We start from the raw sequence: 16385 nt of genomic DNA on the forward strand, positions 1-16385 counted from the left end.
CCCGTCGAAATACCGTAAATACCCAACAACGGCAGAATAACTGCCCATTCTCTATTATTTAACAAATGATACTGTCAACCCTAAAACTGTTTCTTACTTGACTCTCGAATCAGCGTAGCCTGCGTAGCAAGCGTTTCTGTGGAGTTTCAACGGAAATAAAGAACTAAACCGCGCATGGCCGCACGACGCCCCATTTTTCGCGCGGCCATACTCTTCGCTCGCTCTCTATTCCTGCTGAAACTACACAAAAACGCTTGCTACGCAGGCTAGAATTAGCGCCCCTTGTTATATTGCTGCAATAAAAACTACTAATCCAGATACTTTGTTAATAAGGGAAATATATGTCGATTTCCTCGAGGGTTGTCACGTGACGCTCGGTCGTTACGTGACTAAGTGACTGATGGTTTCAGTCGAAACGTCTAATTTCAGGTAATATAAAAATTCCAGAAATCGACTTATATTTCCGTTATTAACTTGTTCGCTAGCGTAAACGTAGATTATACAGAATTGCAGTCGATCCTCGTATTGCGATACTTGATGCAGCGATGTTCTAACGATATCAATTTCTTGTACTGTAAATGTAAAAAGGAAAATAAGATGCAATTTGCAGGACTCTTGTCATATCCTTATATCGAGGTTTGCACTGATCGTGGAACGTAATTTCAAAACTAATTTACCAAAATATCGTGTACCGTAAAATGCCGAAAAACATCCTTAGGGCTTATATCTGGAGAGAGCTTATAATAGACCTCCCCCCCCCCTCTTTTCCGCGAACTTGTTTATGGGGCCTGGGGCCGAGTAGACTTACGCATGCGTGATTGCCAAGTGATGGAATTACGTGTGAGTTATTTGGGAAACAATTTCCCACGGACGTAGATTGTGGTCGAGTCCGCGGACTCCCAGCGGTCATACCGAACCTCACAGTCGGAATTTTCCGATCACCATCTCCGGAAATGGCGAGATTGTCGGAGAAATCCAAGATGGCGACTTTTGTGTGTGGTGACAGACCATATAAATATCTAGACTTAGTCTACTCAATTTAGCTAGTGTTTATTAATTTATATGTCGTCAGGCAGATTGAAAAATTAAATGAGCAAGAACGCACGAGTGAGTCAGCCAATTAGTTTCCTAATCTCGACTTAGGAACACGCGTGTTCGTTGTTTTGCGTTTTATCTCTGGTAATCATAACTTGAACGTAAACGTTTAGCAGGCGCGTATTCAGAATTAGTTGAGGGGGGAGTTGAGGGGTTTCGCAGGTATCATATAATAATACCTATCTGAAAAAAAAAGCCAATTCATGATGTAATTTCTGTAGACTCTTCTGTGAGTTTTCATTGAAAATTTTAAAGTACTTATAATGAGTTACTTATGATGACGAGTACAGCGGCGTAGCCAGGATTTTTAACAGAAGGGGGCCCAAAAGGCCCTTTCAAGGAATTTCTCATGTACTTTAGATAATGTCTCATACATTTACTTTATTTTTTGCTGCTAGAAGGGGGTACCCGGGCCCCCTGGGCCACCCCCTGGCTACGCCCCTGGAGTATATATATCCATGTAAACCCTCAAAATTAATTAATATAGAAAAAGAAAAGCAGGTATCAAAGACATGATGCATTGTGAATAAAACTTCATATGCCAAGAGGTACCCATTAAAGTAAGTAAAATAAGTACTCAATTAAGCTTACGCTAATAACTTTAGTAAAATAGAACAATGGAAAAAAAGTAAAAGCACCCGCCAGCTGTCATGGTTCAAAGTTATATAAGATACATTATCAAAAAATTTAAATGAAAATGGTTGGAAAATTCCATTCAGCAAACAACAAAGGCAGGAATTGTCTCTCTCACTTGTATGAACACATAAAAGAGGGACGTAACTCTTTTGTCATATGGCCGAAATCTTCTTTTATGATGCTCGATTCCGAAGATGTTTATTCTGAAGTTTCCGATTGAGAGGTTGGGTATGACCGCTGCAAGGCCGCGGACTCGACCACAATCAACGTCCGTGGGAAATTGATTCCGGAGTTATTTAGTGTTGAAGACGACGCCATTTTGTATTTGGTTATGTAGAAGTCGAAACAACGACGCTTTTGGCAATTTGTTATTGAAGTGAGGCAAAATTATTGCAGAAGTCTTGGTGGCTATCGAAGATTCGACAAAGCAGGGAAGCCAATAGAGTGTCGACATTTCAATGGCTTCCCGAGCGTGTTGCCGTATTTTGTTTAGTTTATTGTTGGTTTCGTTATTTGCGAATGTTTTTCCGTCAGCGCAAGATGGCTGCCCTAAGATTCAGGTGAAGAAAAACCAAATATTAAGAACTAAAGAGGCTTTAAACAATGGAGCGAAATACTTGAAGCGGGCTGTGATAAGCACAGCGAGAGAGTGTTATAACCTGTGTTGTCGACATTCGAGCTGTAATTTAGCAATGATTTCTTATACAAATTCGACTAGTGGGTCGGACGCCGTACGGATGTGTTATCTCTTCGACTGTGGCTCTCCAAGCAAATGCATGTATGCACCGTACAGTCACTATGCTACCATTGAATTTGACGACCGGGAGGATTATTTGGAAAGTGATCTTTTCGGCAAAATGAGGAATGAGCAGAAAGCCAAACCAAAAACCAGCCATCATCGCGACGAAGGTGAGAAATAGAAGTACGATATATCGTCCCAGATCAATTGGCGGTATTTGTCAAAGTAATGCCTCTTTACTTGGTGGTTCTAAGAAAAATAATGGTTAGAATTTAATTATAATTTGTTAAAGTTGTGGCGTAGGATTATGTCTGAAAAAATTGAAATCAAATTGTTGTTCTACGATTGACTTCCTCTTATTAAATCTCGTTATACAACCGCGTTGCAAGCATCTTCAAGCTTCCTTTCTCTCGCCCTTGTTCCTTGTTTAGTTGTTGAAGAAAATTGAGATAAGCGTGGGATGCGGTAGGGGAAAAACGAAGAGTTGTGATAAGCATGCATTCCATTCTCACAATGGAGCTACTGGTTTATGTGAAGACAAACTAAACTCTGATATTAGCGCTTATAAATTCCAGTACAACTTTAAAATGGTTGATATCATAGTAAAGTATGGAAATGATTCTTGATTAGCCAAATAACAATCACATTTTTTAACATTTACCTAGACAATCTTTTTTAAAATATTTTGTTTGCTTAATTTGCATGAAATCCCACAAGAAAAAAATACATGCCATACTTATAGCCTAGCTTTGTCATTCATGTCAGTCATGCTATTCATATTTGAATAAATGAAACGAACAATTTTCTGGAAACTGACAATTGACATGTGCTATTTAATCATGTCTTGTTAGATTGCCCTCCTGGTGCACCTACTGCTATGTGCTCCAGCAATCCATGTGACGTGGCATCATGCCCTGGACACCCATATGCATCTTGTAAACCCAGCTTTTGTGGAACATGCCATGCACAATTTTACGATGATGATGGTATTCCTGTCAATTGCCATGGTATGTGCTTTTTATTTCCAGCCTTCAGGTGTTCTTTCAGGACCTTCTTGACAAGGGGCTTTAATGTGAATCCCATAAACCGAAACTTAATCCCTTAAGGTGCTATTTTTTTTATTATTATTTAACTGATTACCAAAAATTAATACATTAAACATTTATTGCTTTTCATACCTTCCCATAGAAAACAAAATAGTGAAGTAGTTATCTCTTTCTTGTTTTATTCTAAAGCCTCAAAAAAGGTGCATTAGAGTTTTTCACTGTTAACTTGTTCTTATTTGGTTAGGGATTCAGGACTTCTTATTTTTTGCAGTGAGTGGATTCAACTCAAAAGCGAAAAAGAAAAAGATTCCCTCATTACAAACAGATTGGATAACAGATTACCTAAAAGATCAGAACAACCCTATGAAAAGTCAGCCGAAGGATAGTGACAAGGACCAGGCAAAGGAAGGCACTGGCTGGGATGATAAGACACAGATTGATGAGATAGGAACAAAGCAACCACAACAAACTGAGGAGCCCTTTCACCAATGGAGGGAGTTTTTAGACAACAACCCTAAATATGGCAAAGTCAAGAAAGTCACTGAGAAACCCAAACCTGTGCCAAAACCAACACAGAAACCAAAACACACTGCAAAGCCCAAGACACATCCTATAGTGCATCCCAAGACACATCCCATGCCAACAACTTTGGCAAAGGCACCTCTGACTTACCCAAGTAAAGGTATTGTTATAGAGAAAGGTCATTCCTGTGGGTATGGTCAGCAAGTGTATCCCCAGGGGGCAAGAGGTGTGCCCTATCCCTATCCCTATCCCTATCCCTACCAATCAAATACTGGCTAAGACTTAGGTCTGCTATCCCTGCCAATCAAATACTGGCTAAGCCTTAGACCTGCTATCCCTGCCAATCAAATACTGGCTAAGCCTTAGACCTGCTATCCCTACCAATCAAATACTGGCTAAGACTTAGGTCTGCTATCCCTGCCAATAAAATACTGGCTAAGCCTTAGACCTGCTATCCCTACCAATCAAATACTGGCTAAGCCTTAGACCTGCTATCCCTGCCCATCAAATACTGGCTAAGCCTTAGGCCTGCTATCCCTGCCAATCAAATACTAGCTAAGCCTTAGGTCTGCTATCCCTGCCAATCAAATACTGGCTAAGCCTTAGGCCTGCTATCCCTGCCAATCAAATACTGGCTAAGCCTTATGTCTGCTGTTCCTGCCCATCAAATACTAGCTAAGCCTTAGGTCTGCTATCCCTGCCAATCAAATACTGGCTAAGCCTTAGACCTGCTATCCCTGCCAATCAAATACTGGCTAAGCCTTAGGTCTGCTGTTCCTGCCCATCAAATACTAGCTAAGCCTTAGGCCTGCTATCCCTGCCAATCAAATACTGGCTAAGCCTTAGACCTGCTATCCCTGCCAATCAAATACTGGCTAAGCCTTAGACCTGCTATCCCTGCCAATCAAATACTGGCTAAGCCTTAGGTCTGCTGTTCCTGCCCATCAAATACTAGCTAAGCCTTAGGCCTGCTATCCCTGCCAATCAAATACTGGCTAAGCCTTAGACCTGCTATCCCTGCCAATCAAATACTGGCTAAGCCTTAGACCTGCTATCCCTGCCAATCAAATACTGGCTAAGCCTTAGGTCTGCTGTTTCTGCCCATCAAATACCGGCTAAGCCTTAGACCTGCTATCCCTGCCAATCAAATACTGGCTAAGCCTTAGACCTGCTATCCCTGCCAATCAAATACTGGCTAAGCCTTAGGCCTGCTGTTTCTGCCCATCAAATACTGGCTAAGCCTTAGGTCTGCTTTCCCTGAACAAATGGCACCCTTCTGGACTGAAGGAGCCATAAAGCTCAGATGCAAGCTCATATCATTTTTGTTTAAGTTTTGTATATAACCTGAAGGCTTTGTACAAAAAAAAGTTGCTTTTCCTTTTTGCTGCCATATCTCATCTTCTATTGCCCTTCATAACATTCAATTCTCCACAGGTTTGTATCCAGAAGGGGGGGGGAGCTAGAAGTCCACCCTCCTTATGTTAAAAGATGAGTTTGACTTGGTTGACCCCTTCAAACAGAGCTAAGGATGCCGATTTGAACACCCTGCATTTTCTCTAGACACCCCCTGCCCCACCACATCCCTAGTAAAGCTTAGAATTAAAAAAGCAACTCCAAACCAGTGCCATTAGGATGTCCAAAAAACTGTGTTAATTTTTCAATTGTCCACAGCAAACCCAGAAGTACCCAAACCAGACGAAGATGTTGTGAAACCAAATATCTCTGATGTGGTTGTCATAGAGACAAGTCATTTACGCATTGTGGAAAACAAGGCTGTCTTACCGCTTGCCATCTTCCTTGTGGTTGCCATTGTTATGTTGTTGGTAGTCGCCCTTCGTCTGAGAATTGTCAAGAGTAGACTGCGAAGAAAGACATTTGCTACAGATGATGCTGATTATCTGATTAATGGAATGTATTTGTAGCACTCCATTATACAAATACCAGTCCCAAAAATGCAACAATAATAACATAACTGACATACTGCACTAATCATTGGCAATATTAACCAAAGGCACAAAATGTAAAAAGTCAAAGGCAAAAGGTCAAAGTGAGCTTAAACATGCCTCTACATTCTTTTAGTATGCTCTTGAACATTTTCAAAGTGTAAATCAATTAATAATAATTATTATTATTAATAATCACAATTGTTGATAGTTGAGCTATCTGATAATATTCCAGACAATTTCTTTCACAGATTAGTGTAATCATTCTAGTTTAGGAAATATGCTGCTACACTTATAATATTATGATAATCATCAATTTACCCTATGTACCTGCCAATGGGTATACAAACCTTTTTTGGTTTATTTAATGAGTAATAATTATTTTATCAAAAAATAGGTTTGAGGAAATAGGGATTTGCAGTTTGAACTTAAACATATTATATCCTTCCTGGAAACATAATCTCTTGTAAGGGTTTTTGTTTGTCTTTATTTAGAAAAGAAAATATCAAGTAAAGAAAATAAATAACACGTTGTTTCTATTGTTAGCACATACTTCCCTTATATAATACTAATATACTATAAAATAATCAGATATTTGAAACTAGTAGTAAGTATTTAAAAAGGTACTACCCACAAGAAGTTTAAACAGTTTGAGGAAATTCAATTTCTTTTTGAGTGTCATAATAAATTTAATATAACCTATAAAGTGGAACTTCCATGTAAGACTTTCATTCAAAAGAGACCCTAAAAAACACAAACATTCTGTCAAACTTTGTAAATAAAAATTCAATATAACAGACACCTTATTTGGTCTCAATGGCGTCCATTTTATGGGGTTTAACCCTGCCATTAAATAAAGGCATTGTATATGGTGTATATGATTTCTTGTGACTAGTATACATTTTAAATTACAGTACCTAGACTATTATCAATTTAAACAAACATGAATTGTGAAGTACCCTTAATATTATATTGAGTATCTGCTCAAATTGATGCAAAATGTTTATTTACTTAGGGTTTGAGTTGATAGGATCCCACTGGTTTCTGCTAGAAAGATGAACATGCACTGAATCACTCAAGCAGAGTAAAAGACGATAAACTTGGTTACATTAAGATGTTTATGCTCGAAATAAACACAAGTTCATTAACTAGGATTGATTATTGTTTTTGTTAACCAGGAGGTGTGGGGAGGGGTAAAAGAACAAATCAAATGGAAGGTCCTCTTAAATGAGAAAAAAACATAGTACCGTGACAGGCTTGGTCAAGATACCTAAGAGGTAATGGCCTCCCCCTTCTCAAAATCCTAGCAACATGTGCTTAAAAAAGGGCGCATATAGTGCTATAAAGAATTTGCAAGTGTCAGTGAATTTGCAGTAATGTTAGATTTCCTAGAGGGAAATACCTTTATTTATGATCTCTTTTCACCTTTCAAATAAAAAATGTTTAACACACACATACTTAAAATTTTAACAACTTGTGAAATACAAACTTTTGGTTTTATGCTTTTTTATCTATATCAACTTTATATACTTTTGCCAGCTCATGAAACATCTTGTTTTTCCTTCCCTCCAGTTGTGTATTTAGCTGTATAAACAGCTCGTCTAAACAAGTCTTCTCCTGCTTACTCAGAAATTCCAAAGACAGACTAAACCGATTGGACAGGGACAAATTCCAAAGAATGGAAGAAACCTCGTCTGTATGAGCTACTTCCAAGTGATCATATAAAACAGTAATGAATTCTCCAAGAAGTCCCACACATATATCAGTCTTGAATATCTTTCCTAAGTGTACACCACCTATTTGTAAAAGATAGTTGTTCTTCTGTTCCTTTGTCTTTAATTGCCTTGTCCATACTTTGTTGAATTCATGTTGGGAATGTGGGACATTGGAATTAGTTTTCCCCAGAGGAGTGGTTGCCATCTCTGTGTTTTGAGAGGGGGATTTTTGGCATGATAATGCGTTCCAATGCTGCTTGATTTTCTCTTGAGCTGGAGTAAATCATTAAACAATAGATAAAACTTTACGATCATATTGAAAGTGTATTTTTTATTACTAGAGGCTTGACCTTCACTTGTTTACTATCACGCCAGTCGGGTCTTGGCTATGAGGAGCAAAGCAACTCTTAAAGGCCATCTACATGGGCAGTTTTTAGTTTTTCTTGATAATTATAGTCTGCAAGAGCAACCTCCACTTAACATTTTTATGCGCGATGAGCCAGTATAACAAAGATGGTCTCTCTGACAAAAAGACAGAGCATGGCAGCAATATCAGCTTTTTTAATACTCCACAAGCATGAGAGAAGGGGGCCTGCAAACTACTTTCATCGGAAAAACCTGTCAATTAAAAATTGTTGAGCGTCTACACGATCAGCTTTGTGAACTTGGCAAGTTAAAATCATCGTCTGAAAATTTTGGGGTCAGGTATCAGATAGCTTGGTAACCGCCTAACCAAGCACACCCGAGGAGCCAGGCCTCCGGGCCACAGCTCCCCGCCCCCCAGGGGGATACCCGTCACACCTTTCGGTGGAATACATTTACCTAGTAAGTTGCATGCTACCCTAAGGTTGTGGTGGGAGGGGCAAAAAACCTGCGAATCCAGTGTTGAGTCGAGCGAGATTTGCAGAACTCTGAGAGAGGATGCAAACGTGCCAAGGCCTGAATAACCGGGGGCGCCCAGGCCGCAGCAGGGTCTAGACCCATGAGCGCGCGGTCATCCTCCATTTTTAACTTATGCTAAATTGCGCTTATGCTAATGTAGCATACATTAAAACTCGTCAACTTAAAACTGCCTGTGTAGACCACAGGCTTGTGAGCCTGTGGTCTACACAGGAGACTGACTGCGAGGTTGGTAAGCCTGTGGTCTACACAGGAGACTGACTGAGAGGTTGGTAACCCTGTGTGTAGAGCCTTTAGAGCTTTAGCCAAGACCGGCGTGAGTGGTTCGTGACAGTAAACGAGTAGCCTCTGCTATTCAAGTGTCTAGGGTTCACATTCAGGTATCATGTTTTCTTAAAAAAAAATAAAAACGCTTTACACCGTTAGCCTTTCTAAGCCAGGATTCAAAGCGAGTCAACACTCTTACCGATTCGATCGTGTTTTTCCAGTGGCTTCAAATGAGACGCGGCAACTATGTCTTTGAACTCCTCATAGCTCCCCACACGTTGCTCTACTGCGCGGAATTTCGCCGCGTTTTCTCGCTGATACTTAGCATCTGCCTCTACCGCCGACTGGAACTCCCTTTCTAGCTTGTGAAAATCAATTTCCGAATCTTTATCCATTAGATATATGAATAAATCGGTCGAAAAATAGTGAATTGACAAACCCGAAAGTTTGTGTTGACTACAGGAAGCTGGTACCTAACGTCACAAGAACATACAGGGTGCCCAGAAGACTGGTGATGTCAAAGAGACACACAGGATACCCAAAGCCGTTTGCAGACTCGTGACGTGAAAAGTGTTTTGAGTCAAGAAGTCGAAGGAGTTGGTGTATAAAAGGTAGAAAGATTTCTGCTCTTTTCTCGACAGGAATTGAGCTTTCTTAGACTATCACTTTGCACTGTATTGTTTTCTTTTAAAATTTGACCAAATTTCATATATAGATTCGAATGCTAGGCTTCAATATATTACAAAGTGTTGATGGCTTTCCGATATTATAATGGGTTATACAACCCAAGTGGTGTTTTGATGTTTTAAGCTACTAAACCTGTTTCAGAGTTTTTAGCATTGGAATTTGTTCCCCAAGTTTTTTTTATAATAAATTCATCTATGTATTTGAGAGATCTCAATGCCTTACAAGATATTATTGATATTCTAACAGCTGCAAATCATTTATATAAAGTCTATCTAATACTTATTAGTGCATTATCGAATCAGTCAAAAAACCCAAATAGTCGCGTTCGTGAAACAGAGTATAAATATGGTTAACTAGAGTATGACTATGGTTCACCAAAAACTGGTCGTAGGCTCTGTTTGCATTCTCAATTCACAGTAAGTCTTTTATTATGATAAGTTCATATTCTTAATTATTATGCATACATTATCATATTAGTAAAACAGTACTGAACCAACAAGCAATATTACCAATCATTAAACAACCCTTAACCCAAATCTAGAAATCTGGTAATAAAACCTTTACACCTATTTTTACCAATCATTAAACAACCCTTAGCCCAAATCTAGAAATCTGGTAATAAAATCTAAGACTAATCGTTGGTGCTAAGAAGAGGGACGCCATTACACCCATTCTCAAGGAACTACACTGGCTACCTGTCGCTACTAGAATAGACTCTAAAATTCTTACAATCACACATAAAGCTCTCCACAACCAGGCTCCTGAATACATCACTGAACTCTTACACCGTATACACCATCTCAGTGCTGACAAGAACCTTCTCGTCATTCCTAAATCATGAACAAAAACTTATGGTGACAGATCTTTTTCACACTTTGCAGCTAAATTATGGAACTCCCTCTCGCTGCACATTAGAAACACTGACTGTCTCAGCAAATTTAAATTGTGTTTAAAGACATACTTATTTTGTAGGCACTACAACAATTGATTAGTTTTTAACCATTAAAAATATTATCATTAGTATTAAGATATATATATATATATATATATATATATATATATATATATATAAATGATGGTTGAAGGCTTTCATAGAAAGTGCTCAATACTCGAAAGTAGAGCGGTGTATAGTGTTGGTTTGAAAAAAATACAAACTACAACATAGGGAAACCTATGTAGTTTGTATTTTTCTCAAACCAACACTATATATATATATATATATATATATATATATACATCAGTTATATATGTGTAAGATATAGTTTTAGCGAAATTATTGAGGAGAATAGAGAACAGGGTTTGTTGGTTTTGATAGAAAAAATATATATCAGTGCATATTGATGATTGTAGTGCAGTGCCCCCGTATCAGTGATGAGACTACTACATCAATATATACAAGCATTTTTTTGTTATTGTTATTTCAGAAAAATAAATGGCTACCAGGTTTGTCAAGAATCCTCACTTGGCCAGTCTAGAGGACGACATGCTATTTCACATTGGCATCAGTGGCAGTAGTGAGCTAAGCAAGACATTTGGGGATGTCAAGGTTTCATCATATTCCAACAAACAGGGCATGGGGGGGGGGGGGGTTAACAGCTGGTATCAGGGAGAGAGGCTCTAAGGTGGACCCTGGCTGTAGTAGTTTGGCAAAATGTGGTCAGCCATGTGAGGTTATGACAGAGGTAACGGTTTATTAGGACACCGAGTTGTTAGGAAACCATCCACTAGGCAACTGATCCAAATGGTTGCCTAATGGCACTAGTCATCAACAGTCGCCTAATATCTTGAGTCGTTAGGAAACCATACAGTTTTTCAAAGGGTACCTTTTGAAATGCTGGGCAATGCTCACAATGTTTTTTATGATTTTTTATCCTACTGATTGTTGGTTCACATAGCACCAGTTCTCTCTATTAAATGTTGTGGTGCTTTTCATTGTTGGTTCATGTAATGTTTTGAATGAGTGTTAACTTTTATTCTGGTTTTGTATATGCAGTTTGTATGTATGGGTGGCAGCACCAACCGAATGAGACAATTTGCAAAATACCTGAAACAACAACTTAAGCCATACCTGGAAATCAGTGATGATGAAGATCCAAAAAACCTCTCCACCTCTGATCGCTATGTATTGTACAAAGTGGGGCCAGTTCTAGCGATAAATGTAATTACATTTAAAATAATGATTTAGAGATTTTGTTTTCAATTCAAGAATAGATTCATACATGTCAACCTCCGAAAATCTCAAGGCTTGAGAATTTGTTGGGGGAGGGGTGGGGTGGGGTTGGGTATATTCATTTTTTGGGGGGAAGGGTGGATTTAACCTTGCAGGCGTTTGCCGCATAAAAAGCTCTCACGAACAAATCCACTTATAGATCTCATGAGGGTGTTAGATAAATTGCGCTATGCAAGGGAATTATTGTTTCATATATTTTAATAGAAAATAGGCAAAATGACTATTTTCTATAGAATAATTTTTCGGAAGCAATAAAAATCGCTAAAAAGTGGGAGATTTTGTGCTCAACGCAGAAGAGTGGGAGAAGGGGTCCAAAATCTTGAGACTCCCACCTAATGCGGGAGAGTTGACAGGTCAGAGATATTTATTGCCATGGTGTGTTCTATCACAGCATGGTATTGGCATTCCGTCACTCATGGTTATACTTCATGAAACCCTTAAACTTCTTCATCATGCTGGGGCAGAAGGTGTGTCATTCTTCCGAACTGGAACTTCTGGAGGACTTGGTAAATATATTGCACACTAATTTGTCAGACCCATACCATACCAAATATGACACACCCATGCCATAACATATGTCACATCCATACCATGCCATCATCACAGCAATACCATACCAATTATGTCACAACAATACTGTAATTAATAAGCCACACACATAAAATGATTAACATATCTCACCCATACATAAACTTAGAAAGTGCTTCTTTATCCTCACTTGAGTTTGTTTACAGGACTGAAAGCAGGTACTGTGGTCCTAACGACTACTGCAATGAATGCATTATTGGAGCCATACCATGAGCAGGCAAGTATATTACATAATGACTTTTAATTCAGAGCAATACAAATGCAGATGAATATTAGTTCACACAAAAAGCCATGCGCATATGCAGTAGCTAGTCTAATAAGTTAAATAAATGTAATTGCTATCCTGATTTAAGTTATTTGGGTAGGTTATTCTTGGAAAGGTTACTAAATTTCCTGCCAGTCTGGACGACAAGCTCAAGGAAGACCTGATGCAATGTAGCGATGGAATCCCAACAGCTGAGGGCAAAACCATGTGCACTAACGATTTCTATGAAGGTACTCTTGTTTACACTTATTGGGGAAAATGTGCTCATACGATTTCTATGGAGGTATTCTTGTTCACGCATTAACATTACAGACCTATATTTTAAGCAATTAAAAGCAATTCGGATTTGTTGGTGGTATATTTTCAGGGGCAGTGGAGTGGTCCCATAAGTGGGGGGAGGAGGCGAACGTTTGGGGGAGGGGTGGGTAGTGGTTCCAGGGGGAGGGGTGGTTGGTGGTTTTAGGGAGGAGGGGTGGGTGGTGGTTCCAAATCCTATTTATAAGAACACTGGGATTTTAAACTGTTCAACAACTTTGTTGTTGGTTGCAAATATACCGCTTGAAACCCGTTGGTTTAAAAAGACGTTAATATATAAAGAAACAGAAAAGTGGGAGGGCTGCCGCCCCTTATGCCTCTCCCCTTCTGCCGCCCCTGATTTTTATTATTATAACCAACTTTTATCCAACATCATCGAATTTTTACTTCAAAGTGGCCATTTTATAGCGCTTATTAAAAAAGGCTGTACCAAATAGATTCTTGCCACGTTGACCGTTTCATAAGCTTTGTGCGTTGTATCAACTTAATTTTGTGATTTTATTAATCTGTGTATTATTTTTGTGGACTTTTTAAAAATTATTCATGCGTACATAAAACAAACGTAAATTTTTCACTCTCAGGGCAAGGGCGTTTGGATGGAGCGTTCTGCGAGTATACACTTAACGATAAACTTGATTTCCTCAACAAGGCCTACAGTCTTGGTGTTCGCAACATTGAGATGGAGAGCGTGTGTTTTGCCGCCATGTGCAAGCGCGCATGCGTACCTGCTGCCATATTATGCGTGACTCTGTTAGACAGGTTGAACGGTGACCAGGTCCACTTGACGCCTGCCGAGCACGAGGAATTCCAGGCGAGGCCTCAGCGCATCGTTACCGCTTACATCAAGAAGTACCTTGCGGCCAGAGAGATGGAAAAGCAGTCTAGGCCTACCAAGAGACCGAAAGCCGACTAAGCCAAACGCAATACATTAAGTTATTCATAATGCAATTCTTTAAAAATCTCATGGACGGGTATTCAACAATTTGGTGGGCGCTTTTACTTCTTTAGAAGAGATGGGCGGGAAGACTGGGATAATCGGGCGAGGAGGTACCGCCCTCTGTTTTAGGGAAAAAAAATATTTAGCCGTTTCACATTTTACAAATGAGATGAACTAATTTTCGATCAAGGTGAGTTAGGTAGATTTCGTCGTTGACATATTTATTTTTTCTATAGGGTTTTGTGAGCTTGAGTGTCATATGTCTTGTCCTATTTCATCCACATCACATCTTGTCCACATTATTTAAGGTAAAGGCTCTCTGCCCCTTTGGCTCAAGGCCCTCGTTAGACGCCAGAAGAAAGTGCAACATTCATTTTCGGAAATATATAATTTTTACTGATTGAATTCGTACGCCTTTAGAATACCTTTTTGTACATCTCTAAAATAAGTGCATCCTTGTAAGAAGGGGTGTCAACCTTTAACAAGGTTTAAATCGGGGGTCTTTCGAGGACAAAGAAAACCCGGAATAACAATATAAACAATTTTGAAATAAATTTGGATGGTGACTTTAGATGGTGACTTGATTTATAGGGAAATTGTTTTCTATTCATGACAAGTTTCGGGGTAAAAAAAAATCACGTCTGCAGTACATTCCATAAGCACACCATTGATTCCTTGATGATGATGATGATGATGATGATGATGATGATGATGATGATGATGATGATGATGATGATGATGATGATGATGATGATGATGATGATGATGATGATGATGATGATGATGATGATGATGATGATGATGATGATGATGATGATGATGATGATGATGATGATGATGATGATGATGATGATGATGATGATGATGATGATGATGATGATGATGATGATGATGATGATGATGATGATGATGATGATGATGATGATGATGATGATGATGATGATGATGATGATGATGATGATGATGATGATGATGATGATGATGATGATGATGATGATGATGATGATGATGATGATGATGATGATGATGATGATGATGATGATGATGATGATGATGATGATGATGATGATGATGATGATGATGATGATGATGATGATGATGATGATGATGATGATGATGATGATGATGATGATGATGATGATGATGATGATGATGATGATGATGATGATGATGATGATGATGATGATGATGATGATGATGATGATGATGATGATGATGATGATGATGATGATGATGATGATGATGATGATGATGATGATGATGATGATGATGATGATGATGATGATGATGATGATGATGATGATGATGATGATGATGATGATGATGATGATGATGATGATGATGATGATGATGATGATGATGATGATGATGATGATGATGATGATGATGATGATGATGATGATGATGATGATGATGATGATGATGATGATGATGATGATGATGATGATGATGATGATGATGATGATGATGATGATGATGATGATGATGATGATGATGATGATGATGATGATGATGATGATGATGATGATGATGATGATGATGATGATGATGATGATGATGATGATGATGATGATGATGATGATGATGATGATGATGATGATGATGATGATGATGATGATGATGATGATGATGATGATGATGATGATGATGATGATGATGATGATGATGATGATGATGATGATGATGATGATGATGATGATGATGATGATGATGATGATGATGATGATGATGATGATGATGATGATGATGATGATGATGATGATGATGATGATGATGATGATGATGATGATGATGATGATGATGATGATGATGATGATGATGATGATGATGATGATGATGATGATGATGATGATGATGATGATGATGATGATGATGATGATGATGATGATGATGATGATGATGATGATGATGATGATGATGATGATGATGATGATGATGATGATGATGATGATGATGATGATGATGATGATGATGATGATGATGATGATGATGATGATGATGATGATGATGATGATGATGATGATGATGATGATGATGATGATGATGATGATGATGATGATGATGATGATGATGATGATGATGATGATGATGATGATGATGATGATGATGATGATGATGATGATGATGATGATGATGATGATGATGATGATGATGATGATGATGATGATGATGATGATGATGATGATGATGATGAGATGATGATGATGATGATGATATGATGATGATGATGATGATGATGATGATGATGATGATGATGATGATGATGATGATGATGATGATGATGATGATGATGATGATGATGATGATGTGATGATGATGGTGTTGAGCTGCTTTGACTTCGCAGGTCTCTTTCGCTCGCTTCCCTTTTTTTGGTGAAATATAAAAGGTCAGATGTTGTGGGACGGTCGATGGGAACATAGTTTGGACGCCGTTCTTTTCATGTGCCGTTCCAAATGTAAATACCAGGCAAATGAAGATGTAACAATTGACTTCGTTAATT

At 38.6% G+C, this 16385-nt stretch overlaps 3 protein-coding genes across 5 annotated transcripts; 2 read left to right on the forward strand and 1 right to left on the reverse strand.

Annotated features, from left to right (window-relative positions):
* The first annotated feature begins 1991 nt into the window (after positions 1-1991).
* On the forward strand, positions 1992-7132 carry LOC5515582. Its single transcript, XM_032385196.2, has 4 exons — positions 1992-2640; positions 3322-3477; positions 3788-4198; positions 5710-7132. The coding sequence occupies exons 1-4, from the start codon at positions 2190-2192 to the stop codon at positions 5958-5960; spliced, it is 1269 nt and encodes a 422-aa protein (XP_032241087.1). The 5' UTR covers positions 1992-2189; the 3' UTR covers positions 5961-7132.
* A 238-nt stretch (positions 7133-7370) lies between these two features.
* LOC5515583 (coiled-coil domain-containing protein 103) lies at positions 7371-9342 on the reverse strand. Its single transcript, XM_032385199.2, has 2 exons — positions 9063-9342; positions 7371-7969 (listed from the first exon to the last, which is right to left on the reverse strand). The coding sequence occupies exons 1-2, from the start codon at positions 9256-9258 to the stop codon at positions 7479-7481; spliced, it is 687 nt and encodes a 228-aa protein (XP_032241090.1). The 5' UTR covers positions 9259-9342; the 3' UTR covers positions 7371-7478.
* A 5-nt stretch (positions 9343-9347) lies between these two features.
* On the forward strand, positions 9348-14456 carry LOC5515538 (uridine phosphorylase 2). Of its 3 annotated transcripts, none has more exons than XM_001635599.3 (7): positions 9348-9474; positions 10975-11096; positions 11544-11708; positions 12172-12286; positions 12515-12585; positions 12734-12863; positions 13530-14456. In XM_001635599.3, exons 2-7 carry the CDS (start codon positions 10983-10985, stop codon positions 13859-13861), a joined length of 927 nt encoding a protein of 308 aa, XP_001635649.1. In that variant the 5' UTR covers positions 9348-9474; positions 10975-10982; the 3' UTR covers positions 13862-14456. The 3 variants fall into 3 exon arrangements, with proteins under 3 accessions (XP_001635649.1, XP_048579221.1, XP_048579220.1); XM_048723264.1 differs by having other exon boundaries at positions 9424-9474; positions 10975-10993; XM_048723263.1 differs by lacking the exons at positions 9348-9474; positions 10975-11096 and adding an exon at positions 11139-11232.
* The last annotated feature ends 1929 nt before the right edge of the window (positions 14457-16385 follow it).

This window comes from Nematostella vectensis, chromosome 2, assembly GCF_932526225.1.
Source record: "Nematostella vectensis chromosome 2, jaNemVect1.1, whole genome shotgun sequence".
In the NCBI taxonomy this organism is placed as follows: domain Eukaryota; kingdom Metazoa; phylum Cnidaria; class Anthozoa; order Actiniaria; family Edwardsiidae; genus Nematostella; species Nematostella vectensis.

Coding starts and splice junctions, on each gene's coding strand:
- LOC5515582 (XM_032385196.2), top strand. CDS start 2,190: ATGGCTTCCCGAGCGTGTTGCCGTATTTTGTTTAGTTTATTGTTGGTT. Junction 3,478..3,787: donor TATTCCTGTCAATTGCCATG/GTATGTGCTTTT, acceptor TATTTTTTGCAG/TGAGTGGATTCAACTCAAAA. Junction 4,199..5,709: donor TCTGACTTACCCAAGTAAAG/GTATTGTTATAG, acceptor AATTGTCCACAG/CAAACCCAGAAGTACCCAAA.
- LOC5515583 (XM_032385199.2), bottom strand. CDS start 9,258: ATGGATAAAGATTCGGAAATTGATTTTCACAAGCTAGAAAGGGAGTTC. Junction 7,970..9,062: donor GGAAAAACACGATCGAATCG/GTAAGAGTGTTG, acceptor GATTTACTCCAG/CTCAAGAGAAAATCAAGCAG.
- LOC5515538 (XM_001635599.3), top strand. CDS start 10,983: ATGGCTACCAGGTTTGTCAAGAATCCTCACTTGGCCAGTCTAGAGGAC. Junction 12,586..12,733: donor TGGAGCCATACCATGAGCAG/GCAAGTATATTA, acceptor TTATTTGGGTAG/GTTATTCTTGGAAAGGTTAC. Junction 12,864..13,529: donor CACTAACGATTTCTATGAAG/GTACTCTTGTTT, acceptor TTTCACTCTCAG/GGCAAGGGCGTTTGGATGGA.